This window comes from Malaya genurostris, chromosome 1, assembly GCF_030247185.1.
Source record: "Malaya genurostris strain Urasoe2022 chromosome 1, Malgen_1.1, whole genome shotgun sequence".
Lineage (NCBI taxonomy): Eukaryota > Metazoa > Arthropoda > Insecta > Diptera > Culicidae > Malaya > Malaya genurostris.
Genome location: NC_080570.1, coordinates 83,281,551 through 83,298,115, shown reverse-complemented (window position 1 = coordinate 83,298,115; position 16,565 = coordinate 83,281,551). Strand labels below are relative to the sequence as shown.

The 16,565-nt window shown below is 40.0% G+C and overlaps 1 protein-coding gene across 2 annotated transcripts in view; it reads right to left on the bottom strand.

The window, feature by feature from the left end:
• Positions 1-4,878: 4,878 nt before the first annotated feature.
• The window catches only part of LOC131440643 (homeobox protein homothorax-like), a 160,027-nt gene continuing 148,340 nt past the window's right edge, over positions 4,879-16,565 (bottom strand). The window contains exons 6-7 of one of the 2 annotated variants that reach the window (XM_058612104.1): positions 5,870-6,060; positions 4,879-5,811 (exon numbers count right to left, since the gene is read on the bottom strand). In XM_058612104.1, the coding sequence (XP_058468087.1) occupies positions 5,888-6,060 (173 nt within the window). In that variant the 3' untranslated portion in view covers positions 4,879-5,811; positions 5,870-5,887. The remainder of the gene's footprint in view (positions 5,812-5,869; positions 6,061-16,565) is intronic. The other variant, XM_058612105.1, reaches the window with a different exon arrangement.

Here is a 16,565-nt window from a genome sequence, read left to right as displayed (position 1 = left end):
TGTTTTAACATTTGCAAATTCGATATTGAAAAAATTGGTGAGTCAACAGCAATTAAAATGGAGTAATTTTGGGCATTTCCAACGAGCGTAGGGTACCTGTATATGGAATATATAATTTTTTTTGACTAATCTAATTTCGATGCTATATTGATTGGTAAATCAATAGTAGTTCGAATTGGATAATTTTTTACATTTTCAGCGAGCGTAGGGTGGCGCAATATGAAAATTTGTATATATTTTGACTTTTGCTGATTTCATTTTCCATTTAATAGTGAATCAAGAGCAATTAAAATTCGATCATTTTGGACATTTTCGACGACGGTAGGGTGGTGCTAATTGGAAAATTTTAAAATTTTTGACTAATGTCGATTCAACGTTTTATTAATTGGTGAATCCATAGCAGTTCCAATAGGATTTCCAATTTTCAGCGAGCGTAGTGTGGTCCCATTTGAAAAATGTTAGTATTTGAATTTGCAGATCCGATGGTTTATTGATTGGTGAATGAGCTAAATTCGAATAGGATAATTTTGGACATTTTCAGTGGGCGTAGAGTGGCTTAATATAAAAATGTGGAAATATTTTACCTTTTTCTAATTCAATGTTTAATTGATAGCAACTGTAATATTAGAATTTCAAGCATTTTGTTCGGTGGTAACGCAGCTTTATATGAGAAATTGTGAACTATTTTGCCAATTCGGACGCTTTATTGATTAATATATAAATAGTAGAGGTGGTGAAACATCGGATTTGAACATGACAATCGTCGAAGGGCCTGTGATTTTGACTGTAATTTTTAACGCGCTACTGCTTTGCTCATCAACTGAAATAGAATTTAGTTTTGATGCTGTAGGTTGCAGCTTTTGCATATTTTTGCCAGGAAAATATTTTTAAACAAATATGTACACAGCATTGGTGTTCGGTTCCCGCTTTACCACTGGCATGGAATTGTAAATAATTTAAAAAATACAATTTTCTATATTAAGCCATCTAGCGCTCGCTGAGAATATCCAAAATTAACAAACGTGGCTCACTCGCGAAAAAACGTCCAAACTCATCCAATTCTACCTACTACTGATTCGCTCATCAATTGAACATTAAAATAGCAAAAATCAAAATATTTTCAACTTTTTATATTAAACCCCCCTACGATCGCTGAAAATGTTCAATATCATCTTATTTGAACTGCTATTGATTCATCAATCAATAGAGCATCGAATTGACATTAGTTAAAAACTTCATAATTATACAGGTAGAACCATCGTATGGTCCCTAAATATTTAAAAAAATGAGCAATTTGTAATTGTTATTAATTCACTATTAAATGAAACATTTTATCAGCAAAAGTCAAAATATTTACAAGTTTTCATATTGCGCCATCCTACACTCACCGAAAATGCCCAAAATTATTCAATTCGACCTGCTATTGATACAACAACCAACAAATCATCGAACTGGTATTAGTAAAAAATTTTACAATTTTTCGAATAGAAAAACCCTACGGTGGCAGAGAATATCCAAAGATTTTTAAACTGTTTAATAAATCATCGAATTAGTAAAAAAAATCCGAATTTTTAAATTGCGCCAGCTCTCTGAAAATGTCTAAAATTATCCAAGTTGAACTGATATTGATTCAACAATCAATAGAACATCAAATTTACCTACGCTTGTTGAAAATACCTATAATTACTCAATTTTCTCTGCTATTGACTCACCAGTTTATTAAACATCTAATTTGCAAGAGTAAAAAAAAATCATATTTCATATTGAGCCACTCTACGTTTGTTGAAAACGTCCAAATTATAGTCAAAAAGTTTACAAATTTTTGAACCACCTAGCTGTTCCAAATTATTCAATTCTTATTGTTATTGATTCTATAACCAAAAACCATAAAATTTGCAAAAGATCAAAAACTTACTATTTTCCATATCGAGCAACCCTAAGCACACTGATAATGTTCAAAATAATGCCATTTTAATTGCTTTTGATCGTTTTATCAATCGAGCAAAAGAATTTTTTTGTGCTGATCACGTGTGCATTGATAATTTCAAAACCAGGATGCGAGACTTGAAATCAACAAACCATCGTATCGAACGCAGTTTACTTGGCCCTCGCCGATGGTCCGCCAACCGAACGGTTCGAAACAGATTGCTTCGTCGAACACCGAGCACAGAACACCTTCGCATTAACCGAGGGAATAGTTTTCGAACCTATCGCATGCTTACGCTCGGTGAACATTTTTGAGTAAATTTGCAGAAGCATCGGCGTTCGGTTCGCAATTTACCACCACTGGCTATAACATTACCCTTATTTCCATTTCAAACATTGCTTCCCCTCCAAGTTATCCGCAACCCTGTTGTCTTATTTACCGTCGCTATGGAATGCAAAAAATAAACAAACAGTTCAAGTACATATTGCAATCTTTTCAAAATGCCTCGTTCATCTAAGAAGAGGAAAACAGCGCTCATTCTCGAAAATCAATAGAAAATAGATAGAATACGTTGATAGAGTGTGTTTTGGGTAGTTAGTATGTGCGGGACTCATCAGTTCAAACAGTGGAAGAACTGCCAGATATGCCGGTTCAAAACAATACCATGGAATTTAGAAACTGTACTGGATCCAATAATTTGGTATCAATAGGTAAAGTTCTAAAATATTTTCGTCAATATATGAAATTATATCTTCAAATTTGCATGATAAATCTTTTCAGAGCAAATAGCCGATTTGTCATTAAGTCCTCTCGTCAAGTGCCACTTGACTGTTCTCTGGGTGAGGTTGCTTTCCTATCCGAAAACGATGATGTTGTCGACAAAACGGAAAATGTAGAATTTGTTGGTTTGTATTTTTTGAATATGGGAGCTTCATATTAAAAAATTAAAAGTAATATAAAAAGCCATTGCAACAGAGTTTGTTCTGATTTCGTGTTACTATACTTAATCCATCAATGTAGCAGCTTCCTTTTTACTTTAAAATGTGAGAAAAATCACAAGAACGAAGCGAGGGCAAACAGTAAACTATCTTCTTTGGCACAATTCTTTTGGTCGCATGATTGCAATTTGTTAACTCCAGAATGAGCATGAAGATGAGATAAGTCCACTCCGTTCTGCTAGGTGATTCGAATAGTTTCAATGTTTACATTTTTTTCTGCACCTGTATTCCTTTCAGCACACAAATATTATTATTTCATTCCTCTCTACTCACAAATACTATTACTATATGAAAAAGTACTGTTTCACCAATACTTTTTTAATAAATTTTTCTTTGGCTTCTGTCCATGGTTACCTTAAACAGCAGTATTAAAGTATTTTGCTACAGAAACGTAAGAGTACAATACTACAAATGGATTGGGTAGTATTTGTTAATCAAAGCATATACATACGTGTATATACTGTGGTATAGAAATTTTGGTAATAGCAATACTAAAATGAATTATAAACGTACCATTTCAACGCTTCATCAAGAAATTGCTTTTTATGTATTGGGGCGTAACTTAACAGCGTATTCGACATATTGTAGATCGGGTCTCGTCATAAGAGAAATAGTCAATAAGATTTCCCAATAAGTGAATTTATCGTATAATAAACAATAACTGAAAATAACACGGAGCAATAATTTATCCTCCAAATACCATTTCTGTAGACACACAGACATGGTTCCGATTTATGCGGGAAGTCACCTTACAAGCTTGTAACCAGTCCTGAAAATTGTTAAGAAATAGCGGTAAGCTTTGATCTAATTAGGTTTTACAAGACGACGTCACAAATGTACTCGTGATGGGAGCGGGTCGTTTCGCCAAACGCCATATCGCCGAATGAGTCATTCCGCCGAAAAAGTTATTTCGCCGAAAGGGTTATTTCACCGGAAAGACCAGTTATCGAAAGGGTAATTTCGAATCCATAACATAATTTATTAGAAAATTACAAATTCTGATTATTCGTCAAAAATATCTATTTGTTTATATGTGTCCTGCAAAATTGATGTGGCACAGCCACATAACTGGAACCAAGATGGTTCGGCGCCACATAGCCGCCGAGACGACCCCAGCTGAGTTGACTGCCAACCCGCCGTCGGAAGTGGCGGCCTCTCGCATACAAACCTGTAACCGCATCGTTTGCCCGTTCTACTCAAAGCTAAGTTTCTTTGCTTCAGTTAGGTCCGAACGAGCAGTAGCGATGTCGGAATGGTTTTCGGGGAGATGACATTCGACGAAATGAGTCTTTCGGCGATATGGCATTCTGCGAAACGGCTTTTGGCAAAATGGCTCTCGGCGAAATGACCCTGATCCCTCGTGATGAATAAAGAAAATTTTTGATAGCTATTAGTGGTTTGTTTACATACTCAACAAATTCCTGGTAGCTGTAAAACGACATATTTTGTGAGGTTATGTCATGATCATGTGGAACTTGATTAGGTTTTTTATTAGGTTTAGCAAGAACGTCACAAAAATAAACAAAATGAACTAATTTTGACAGCTATCAGTGGTTTGTTTATGTGTTTAATCTAATTTGAATACGTGTTAATAGATATGTAAACAAACCACTGTTAAAAGATGAACTTGCTTCATCGGCAGTTCTTTCGTGTCGTCATCTTGCAAAACTTAATCGTAACGATACAAATGAACTCAGGTTCATCGTTAGCAGTTTAGTAGGACTGTATTGTTGCTTAATGTCTATCAAAGTTGTCTTACGAGGATATAGAAGGTCCTACTGAAATGCCAAAAGATGTAGGTGAGCTGCGATGATGAAAACCTAATATTTACTCGAGTGCATACATTGGTGTCGCAACTGAAAGTAACTGTATTGTGTCATTTGCGTCTAATATGGGAATATGGAAAAGAATTCTTATAACACTGATCAGGAGGATTAAAATTGTGAAAAAGCATTTTCATTATAAGGTTAGCAAGGGAAGTGAATATATTGTTGATCAAACATTTTTAGGCTCGCGTTCTGTTGTTCAAACATTTTCAATTATCGTATTGATGCTCATTTTTATTAAAAATGTTTGCATATCAAAATAATTTAACATATGTTTTATACAGATGGAATTAGCGGAATGCTGATATTTCCACAAAATTTTACCGCCCAATGCATCAATTCTATTAACTCTAAGAATCCTTCCTAATCGGTGTTCCTACGTATTATCACTTTTTTGTCGGACTACTCTCATAACTCTGATTGGAACATTGCCACTAATGGTTTTGAAAACGTTATCTTTAATTAACATAATTGTATGTTAAAAATGTTTTCTTTTAACATAGTGTGGCCTCATTTTTTACAAGTGATTTATATACTAAAGTGAGTTCTGGAAAGCCTTGTGAACTTATGTGTGATATATGTTTATAAATATAACAAATAAATATTTACTAATATCTATTAGTGCTTGGTTCACATTTTCAAATAAAATGACGATGAAGACACTTCAATAGCAAGATGATAATTTTAATAAATATCTTCATATTCATTACCCGATTAAATAGAAAAGAACCATAATAAATTCTTTCGAAAGTTCAGAGAATGTTGAATGAGACATGTATGTTGTTGATTTGACATTGTAGGTGACGATTCAGTGTTTCATCCGTATCTCAGTATGTCCAAACATTAAAGTGAATTGATATCGGACTGCGCTCTCTCTTGAACATTCAATTTTTTATGCCATTTTCCTTACTTTTTGGTTCCGCTAGATGGCCACATTGTTTCGATTGTTTACATAGAGTAATTATGGTCACTGAGAAGCGGCTGCCGCTCTGTACTTCCATTTGAAATATGTGTGATGTATGTCAGATAGCTTTCACAACACAATTAACTAAATGAAACGCTAAAAATCACAGATAGTATGTTAATTAAAATTAGATATCAATTTAATTGATATTTACCTTAAAAGTGTGCGCTAATTACAAATGATGAGGATAATATTCAGCAGCTGGATAATGATAACCCTGATGAAAAGTCGGATCTCCGGGTGCTCTATGCATCATCTGAGCCTGCCCGTCCATCATATAGCTCATTGCGTCCGGATAACCAGCCGAAGGTCCTGGGTGGGTGTATACTGAAATCGGAGAATAAACTAGTCAAAAAAGAAAGAAAATCTTCAGTTAAATCTTAACAAGTTTGAATCCTAATATATACGCGCGTAATAAAATGCGACTGTATAATTAAGAGATTGACTTGATCCCAAAAAAATAAAACTATCCAATCATATGTGCTAAGATTGGATATCCTTTCCAGAGAAATTACGTGAAATGTTGTTTTGTATTACGTAACACCTAGGCCCTCCCGAACATTTAACGTAGAGAAAAATCATAGATCGAGCATCGGAATAAATATAACAAAAAAAATCGTGGGACGGGTCTAGCGTGATGGGTTAGTTGATGCCTATCATGCAGCCCTCCTGGGTTCGATTCTCAACTCCGCACATAGGATTCCAAAGTTTTTCTGGTTCGAAGAGGCAAATGACCTTAAGGCCTAAACCTTTATAATCGAAACAAAAAAAAACAATTCTAGCAATTCTGGTATTTGTGTGCGAGTGGTTTTTAGAATGTTAGGGTTTGTTTGCTAGTAAAGTATCACACTTGTTGCGAAAATAGGAGTAAGTATATCAGTTTTGTTCAAGTTCAGTAAGAAAGCAGCTTCAAGCATTTGTATAATGTTTCATGATTCTTTCAAATATTTTATTTAGTTATTGATTATATCAAGTCCGTCGGACTACATGGACTAAAAGAATGGGAAAAAGCCCATCTATTCTGAAACAAATTTATGTCAGATAGGCGTAAAACCGCTATCTTTTAAAAACAATAAAAAAAAACTACATGACAACTAAACAAAGTTTAAAAAGTACGGGTGTGTAATGTCAAAGAAATAACTGGATGTCGTGAATACGAATAAAACTGACACGATTTCTCTACACTTTCGAATTCGAATTGATAGTTGATCGATTGTGTGAATTGCGAAACTTTCCCTCTTTTCACTACTAAAATTTTCAACGAATTTTGACGTCGATTATCTCATTTCGGATTTGCATATTTCATTGAAAGAAACTGTACTATGCAGGATTCATTTCTGCCTTTTAGATGGACCAAATTGTGGAATTCTCTACGATATTTAGCACAGTTCGGAACATTTATCTCGAACGATTTTCGCACAGCAAAAAGTGCACGAAGCAAATCAAATTATTTTGGATTTTCACTAAACTGATGATTTCTACCTTCGATTTGCAAGGAAGTAATTTGAACAGTTCTTTAGATAACATTTAGATCCATTAAGCCATTAGAACGGCTGATTTTATATAATGTTACTGTTCGTTTCTTGTTTTCTTTATCTCCAATGCAAAGCACCAGTAGCTGATTCATTCGTTCTTGCTTGAATTGAAACTAGCTTTGCGTACAAACCGACACATCCGCTCGCAGTGCCAAATGATGCGTCTTCTCGCCTTGACGACCGGAAGGCAAATGAGAACTACTACCTGGGCGTTTGAGGTTTTTAACCACGCAGAAGGTGCGCTCTCCGATGCCGCTGTTTGAATGCGTCTTCTCACCCCGACGTCTGCTTTCATCCAACGCACAAGAAGAAATGATCGATTTTCGACCACGGTTCCCCTTTTATAACGTTCAGTTGAAGATATTCTTAGTGTCAGTAGGATCCATAGTACTAGCCATGCAATGATTCTGTACACTAAGAATCGGCTGCGAAGTCTGTTGAAACAGAAAGGCCAAATTCCACCACAGGAATGTAATGCCAAGACTTTGCTTTGCTTTTGAAGATATGTGCCTGACTACCTCAAAATCGTCGTCCTTGCGCGAAAAACCTAAGCAAAAGTAAAAAGTTTTCGCGTTGTTTTAAAAATTTCAGAAAACTTAATTTTTGAGTTGTTTGTGGTTATCTCACACTGTTCAAAATATTATCCTAAATTCCTGATCATATTTTTGATGAAATAGTAAAAGAATTATGTTACTGCCATCAATACAAGTCGAGATATTCACGATTAAGTTCTGCCCATTCTTCCATATGGCTAATTTTGAAAAGGGTAAGGGTAAGTAAAGTAAGTCGTATTCACGACAAAAATTAGTACAAACCACTTATTACAAATTAACTATCGTCAAATCATACAAATTCAAACAACTCTCATACTGCAGTGAATGTTCTTATGCATGCAGTAATTGGCTCGTTATATCCGAAGCAGCTTCTGCTACGCAGTGATCTGTTGCGTATTCGAAAATGTCTCCGTTGATCAACTAAGCAAGTGTCAACAAATGTTAAGTTTTTCTACGTTGCTTGAACGAGTTAGCGATGAAACACAATTGACGTGTAGCTTTCGAAACGATTTGTGACCGATGAAAATCGAAAGTCAGTTTAGCATTCAGCTCTACTCCAAGTGTGTGACAATTGATCTACTCTTGAGATAATTGTACCATCAATGTTATAGTCAAATATGACCGGAGCTAAAATCCGATGGAATGTGATAACTTGGCACTTGGCTACATTTATGATGAATTTGTTTTTCCTGCACCAATCGACGAACAACCTGTAAACTGATTTACATCCAGCTTCCAAAAGCAACGTCACATCGTTGAAAAATAATACGAACAGCAAGGGTCCTAAATTCCACCTGATTTATTTGAAAACTTGGATGATCTGCTGTGGTCTATTTTCACGCGTAATATCCTATCGGAGGATATGAGTTCAAACAATATGTTGAGACGATAATCCAAGGTAGATAATTTGCAACGAAGTATTTTATGATCTGTTTGTCAATAGCAGCTTTGTGATCGGTATATAAAACACATTTGTGTTTTAGCTTCCGTACTAGTTATGCACTGAGGTGTGAAGGCCAACAAATGAGATTTAATTGATCTCCGAAGTATAAAACCATTCTGGTGGAACGAAATATAATTCTACATTTGTAGTGCATTGGTTTTATTTTTTCAATAGAAAGTACATATGAAGGGCAGTAAGTTACTCCCCTTCATATATACTTACTATCGAAAATGTTATTGCCAGTAACATTGCTTTCTCAGCGGGAAGCATCAAATTGATATTACAAGGAGAAAAAACTCACTATTTGGTATCAATACCCACTGATTTTTCGACCGTTCAATTGAAATAAAAACAATGCCTCCGCTGATCTCTGTTTATAGGGTTACTACCGTAAACAAACAAGAACGATGATCCTCCGGCGAGACAGGGGGTTGGCGTAGGCCTAATAAGCCATCCGTGAAATACATAATGCAAATAATACAGGAGAGAATACGACCAGGAACAAGCGGCATAGACCCACGCGACGAAATAAGGACTACGACTGAAAACTTGGAACATGGAACTGCAAGTCGCTAGGTTTCGCAGGCTGCGACAGGGTAATATACGATGAATTAAATCCTTGCAACTTTGACGTCGTAGAGCTGCAGGAGCTCTATTGGATGAGACAGAAGGCATGGAAAAGCGGACATCGAGCAGCTACCTTCTTCCAAAGCTGTGGCACGACGAACGAGCTGGAAACTCGCTTCGTAGTGCTGGACAAGACGCGTCAACGAGTGATTGGGTGGTAGCCGATCAACGCTAGGATGTGTAAATTGATAATTGAGGGTCTTTTTTCAATTACAACATCATTAACGAGCTGTGTCCACACGTAGGGAGACCCGATGATGAGAAAGAAGCATTCTATGTGCAGCTGGAACAAATTGTCATCGGTGACATGAATGCTGAGGTAGAAAGGGATGCAATGTACCGACCGGTAATCGGGCCGAACAGCCTGCATGCCGCATCGAACAACAACAGCCAACGATGTGTTAACTTTTTTGCCTCCCGAGGAATGGTAGTCAGAAGCACTTTCTTCCCCCGTAAGGATATCTACAAAGCTACCTGTGGATCCCTTGAACAACAGACCGAAAACCAGATCGACCACGTTTTGATCGACGGAAAAATTTTCTCAGACTTCAACAATGTTTGCACCTACCGCAGTGCGAATATAGATTCGGACCCCTACTTGGTTGCTGTATGCAGGCGCTGAAAACTTTCGACGGTGGGTACTAAACGTCGAAACGGAGCGTCGCGATTTAAAATTGAGCGGTTCCGGGATGCTGTAGCAGCTTAAGATTACGCGCAACAGTTGGCAGTGCACAACCAACGGAAAAGCAGCTTGGCGCAGCTACTCTTGAAGATGGCTGGAGAGACATCCGTTCTGCCATCGGTAGCACTGCATCAGCAACATTAGGTACGGCGGCTCCGAACGTAAGGAAGGACTGGTTCGACGACGAATGTGAACAGTTAGTGGCCTAGAAGAATGACGAGAGCAAACGAGGAGCAATACAGACAGACTCGGAACAGATTAAACTCGATATCCCGCAAGAAAAAGCGTCAACACGAAGACCGAGGTCTCGAAGCGATGGAACAGCTGTTCCGTGCTAATGACACAAGCAAGTTCTACGAGAAGATGAACCTTTCGCGCAGAGGCCATGTGCCATAGGCCGATATGTGCAAGGACATCAAAGGGAATCTTCTCACGAAAGACTGTGAGGTGATCGAGAGGTGGCGGCAGTATTTTGACGAGCTCCTCAATGGCGATGTGGCCGAATACAAAAGCAAGCGGAGGACGATAGACTGCCGGTCGCGGACCTCCAAGAAGTCGAGGAGGAGGTAATCCGGTTGAAAAATAATAAGGCCGCTGGCATTGACCAACTACCAATCGAGCTACTAAAACACGGTGGTAATTGAAAGCCAGTGGCTAGTGAAAGCAATGCACGGGGCCGTTACCAAGAACTGGGAGAATGAGATTTTACTAGAGGAATGGATGGAAGGAATCGTGTGTCCCATCTACAAAAAGGGTGACAAACTGGATTACTGCAATTACCGCGCTATCACTTTGCTGAACGCCGCCTACAAGGTACTCTCTCAACTCTTATGCCGTCGTCTTTCATCGATTGCAAATGAATTCATGGGACAATATCAGGCAGGATTTATGGACGAACGTGTGCAAGCACTTAACCGAGCGGCGAGAGGGTCATGTTTGATATCGGCACAAAATGTCATCTAGAGTTTGAATAAAAGATTTTTTTCCGAACTTATACGATACACTTATATTCACTTCCTTCTTAATAGATTTATACTATAACACAATGACTTCCCTACAGCACATAACTCTGTGCCTGACCTATCTAAAGCACTTAATTTCCGTGCCTGACCTATCATCTACCAACACCATATATATCCCATCGGTTGAGCGACGTTCGAGCAAGGTTCTAGTTAGAGATGTCCTGCGGTACAACCCACCTCTAAGTCTTGATGGAATCTATAGTTTGCAGCGCCTGCTTAACATATGCTACACGCTATAGACTTTGGGGTAGAGTCCTTCGTCCAGTTAGTACCGTCCTGCGGTACAAACCGATACTAAGTCTGGTCGTATGGTTAATCTGATTCTCCGCCTGCGTTACAAACAAGGAAGTAGCTCGACCTGGGGATACAAAGTGGAACAGCAACGACGAGCTCCGGTGTTTCGGGACCAACAGTTGTACTAAGAAGCCCCGAAAAATTCAAAAATCGCCCTTTTTATACTCAAAATATTGCTACCTAACCGAAAATTGTATATATTCCAGCTTTACATATATCTGGAATTCACTGCTAACTCTTAAATGCGAAACGTTCTTTTCCGGCGTATTTACGTAAAGGTGCCTTAAATAATCCATACTAGGCATTCTTGGGTTGACTAACTACCACATATAATCATTATACATGTTTTCATTGCTACAGATATATGCGATTGCCGCGCGATCGCGTCGCTTGTGTACATAATCAATTAACTTGTCTGAACATGCTTTCCTCGCTCAGTGGTACAGTTTTTACTGACTGATGCAATATATTGAAATAGGCAGCCATGATCACCGCAATAGCTTTACTAATATACTATTTGTACTAGCTAAGGTATAGTGAAATATGGTTTTGGAAGATCTTTATTATATGATTTTGGCCTGATCTTGATCTATGATAAAATTAGAGCTGTTACACGTGCTACCACAGACCAAGTGTTCGCCATCCACTAGGTGTTGCAAAAGTTCCGTGAATACAATGTGCCCACACATCACTTCTATCGTTTTCGCTTGAGAAAACTGAATCTGACCCAGGGAAGTTTCATCAAACAAACACTTTTCACGAAACTGTGTTGGTTTCACGCTTATCAACAGGGATTTGAGCAAACCTAATATAAAAACCAGGCTCGAAACAAACTCGACTTTCAGTTCAACAACGTGAAAACTAGGTTCGAAACTAGCTTCAAACAAACGGTTTGACAGCAATTAGGGTGAAGGCTGGGTTAGGTTTGGCATCAAGCGAAAACGACATTATTCATCGATTTCAAATCAGCCTATGACAAAATCGATCGAGATCAGCTATAAAAATTCATGCACGACTACGGATCCCCAGACAAAATGATGCGATTGGTCAAGGCTACGATGAATCGATTGATGTGCGTCGTTCGAGTATCGGGGATGAACTCGAGTCCGTTCGAAACTCGCAGAGGGTTACGGCAAGGTGAAGGCCTTTTGTATCTGCTATTCTACATTGCATTGGAGGGTGTGATAAGAAGATAGACACGAGTGGCACGATTTTCAGAAAGTCCGTCCAGCTACTTGGTTTCATTGGTGATATTGACATTATAGCACGCAACTTTGAGAAGATCGAAGATACGCACAACGGACTAAAAGCTGAGGCCAACCTGAACGGACTAGACATCAATGTGTCAAAGACAAAATACACGAAAGGCAGGGGTTCGAGAGAAGATAATGTCAGTCACCCATTACGAGTTCTGATTGGCGGTGATGAAATCGAAATGGTCAGCGGTGAGATCGCACGACTCTAAGAAAGCCCCGGGCCAGATGGTATCCCGACCATGGCTCTAAAGGTGGTTACAATCTCAAAACTGGACATGTTCAGGGATGTCATGCAGAGATGTCTGGACGAGCGCACATTCCCGTATATTTGGAAATGGCAGAGATTGATACTGTTACCGAAACCTGGGAAACTTCCTGGGGACCTGTCGGTACATAGACCAATCTGCCTGATCTACACCACAGGGAAGCTCCTGGAGAGAATCATCCTGAACAGGCTAGCCCCGTTCATAGAGGAGGCAGGTGGACTGTCTAACGAACAATACGGGTTCCGCAAAGGCAGACCTACGACAGATGCCATAACATGCGAAGGTCGTTATTCAACCCAAATGGCTTGGAATCCGTTACTGCGCAATAGTAACGCTTGACGTCAAAAATGAGTTCAATAGTGCTTGTTGGGAGGATATCGCTGACTCCCTCCTTCGACTGGGAGTACCAGAAGGGCTGAACAAGATTCTGGAAAGCTACTTTCAGAACCGGGTATTGCTCTACGAGACCGAGGAAGTCTAACGCACTTTTATCACGGCCGGAGTAACACTGGGATCTATCCTGGGCCCGTTCATGTGGAATATAATGTACGATGGCGCACTGAGGTTGAGGCTCCCCCCGGGCGTCAAGATAATCGGATTCGCGGATTTTATCACGCTAGCAGTCCACAGAGGATCCCCTCCAAGAGATCACTGAAGCAATTGGGTGTGATGCTTGACGACAAGCTCAGTTTTGCAAGCACGTTGAATATGTCTGTAAACGTGCTTCAATGGTGATTGCGGCGCTCTCGTGAATTATGGCCAACATCTCGCTGGTGCGTTCCAGCAAACGCAGGTTACTGGCAGGAGTAGCAGTTTCGATCCTCAGGTACGACAGCCCGGCATGGGCGTCGGCACTCCGTGTGGAACGCAATGCACAATTACTGGAGAGCACGCACAGGCTGATGTGTTTTTAGTGCGTAACGTGTGGTATCTGGAGACGCAGCCTTCATGGTGTCGTGCATGATCCATATTGGACTGCTCAAGTGGCAAAGGAAATGGGACAGTTCAACCAAGGGCAGATGGACACATCGGCTCATTCCAAGAGTCTTCGGATGAATCGACAGACCCCACGGCGAAGTTAACTTCGGTCTAACAGGTCCTCACAGGTCACAGTTGTTTTAGGTGGTATCTACACAGGTCCGGCCACGCGGCATTTCCTGCTTGCCCAAATTAGCTTGAGACGGCAAAACACGTCCTGTTTGCCTGTTCTCGCTTTGGAACACAAAGGAATGGTCTACTTGATGTATGTAGCAGAGAAACAACACCACAGAACCTAGTTCAAACAATGCGCCACAGTGAGGAAAATTGGAACGCAGTGTCGACCGCGACCTCCCAGATTGCGGGCATCTTGCAGCGGTATTAGAACGCAGAACAACAGGCAGCCGTGACAGCCGGCCGCTAAAGAGGGATCAGCGAACAAGTGTCGATTCGGGAGTAGCAACGGTTACAGGAGAACTTCCATCGTCGGGGAATTCTTCGCTAGTGAAGGCTAGATCCTTCGTCGGGGACTAGCCGAGTAAAAGCCACAGCACCGAAGTCGAGTCATCGGGGCGCCAGTGAACTGGAAGCTATGCTCCATCCGGAATCACCAGATCGACCTCTGCACACCTTCAAGTATCCTGGTGGCATAACATGAATAGTCAATGACGGGAGAACTTCCTTCACCGGGGAACTCTCCGTCGGTGTAGGTTAGATAATTCGCCAGAGACTAGCCGGGTAGAAGCCACAGCATTGAAGCCGAGTCGTCGGGATGCCAGTGAACCGGAAGCCATGTTTCAACCGGAATCACAGGACCGACTTCGGCACTCAATTGAGTTCCCGTGTGGCGATATACGAGATTCGGTGTCGGGAGAAACGCTTTCGTCGGTGTAGTTTAGATCCTTTGACGGGGATTAAATGAGAAAATTTCGACGTAGCTCTGGTATGAAAACGTCGAGGCGTCTGTGAACCGGAAGTCATCCTCCAACCGGAATCTCTGGACCGACTCAGGCATCCTGCCGTTCGAACCGTTCTCGGCTTTCGGGAGCGTCGGTCCCAGGGAAACTTTCCAGTCAGTGTAGGTTAGATCCATCGTCGGGGATTAACCGAGTAGTTCATGACGTAGACCAGCCCAGGCTAGTCGAGGCGCCAGCGAACCGGAAGCCATGCTCCAACCGGAATCGCCGGGCCGACATCCTCCTAGTCCATGCCCTGGAGCGAAACGAGTGACTCAAAGTCGAGAGTTAAGTGGTCCAGAAGTAGGAGAGAACGATGCAGACGTCAATGGCCGGGAAGGGTGCATTGAGCACCGATAGCCTTCCACCTTGAAGTAATTCCTAACGGTAGTTCCGGGTAGTTGGAGATCCAAGTTGATTTAGTGGGTAGTTCCAATTATACAGTGGTAGTCCTGTGGAGAGTCCCACACTCTGTGCGTAAATGCATTTCACTTTGTAAAAAAGTACTGGTGTGTAATGTCAGAGACATAACTGGATGTCGTGAATACGAATATGACACGCTTTATTTATGCTTCCGAATTCGAATTGGTAGTTGATCGATTGTTTGAATTGTGCAACTTTCCCCTCTTTCATTACTAGAATTTTAAACGATGCGCCTAGACTAAATTACAGATTAGTTACATTAAACATTCTGAAACGCAATTCAATATTATGAAATAAGCAGTATAGAGAACGCAAGCTCTTTATAATAAAAGTTCTTTATAATAAAATAATGGTGGCTCTGAAAAGAACTTTTTATGAAATCGTTCGTGATGGAGAGTGACGAGTTGAGTTAGTTCAGCACGCAGACTCTGAATTCTAAACCCATATTCTGGAACTAAGCTCTGAAACTTGAAGACGATTTTTCACCATGACTACCAGAATGGGTTGTATAGAGTACAGTAAAGTAAAATTTCGCATTGTTCTTTAGGAGTATTATTATGGTTCTAAAAAGAACCGAATAGAAGAAGTCTGGAATAAAGAACTGGACCCTGAGTTCAACAACTAAATTTAGAACCAATAACAGGCTCAGAATCCAATTTCAATTCTAGAAGTGCAATTTCGAAACTCAAATCAGTTCCGGAATACAGTTCCAGAATCTAGTTTCAGAACACAGGCTCTAAATTCTAAACCTATATTGCGAAACTAAAATCTGAAACTTTAACTTCTCGTTACGACTACCGAAAAGCAAATGAGAGTTGCGACCTCAGCGTTTGAGATTTTAACCACACAGAAGGTGCTCTATCCGTCGCTGCTGGTTGAAGGTTTAACTCTCGCGATGGCAGTCTTGTCGCTTTGATGGCCAGCAGGCGAATAAGAGTTGCGACCTGAGCGTTTGAGGTTTTAACCACGCAGAAGGTGCACTCTCCGTCGCTGCTGGTTGATGGTTAACTCCCACGACGTCTGCTTCCATCCAACGCACGAAAAGAAATGATCGATTTTCACCACGGTTCCCCTTTTATACGCATTTAGTTGAAGATATGTGCCTGACTACCTCAAAATCGTTGTCCTTGCGCGAAAAACCCAAGCGAAAGTAAAGAGTTTTCCGCATTGTTTTTAAATTTTGAGAAAACTTAATTTTTGAGTTGTTTGTGGTTATCTCACACTGTTCGAAATATTATCCTAAATTCCTGATCATATTTTTGATGAAATGGTGAAAGAATTATGTTGCTACCATTGATACAAGTCGAGATATTC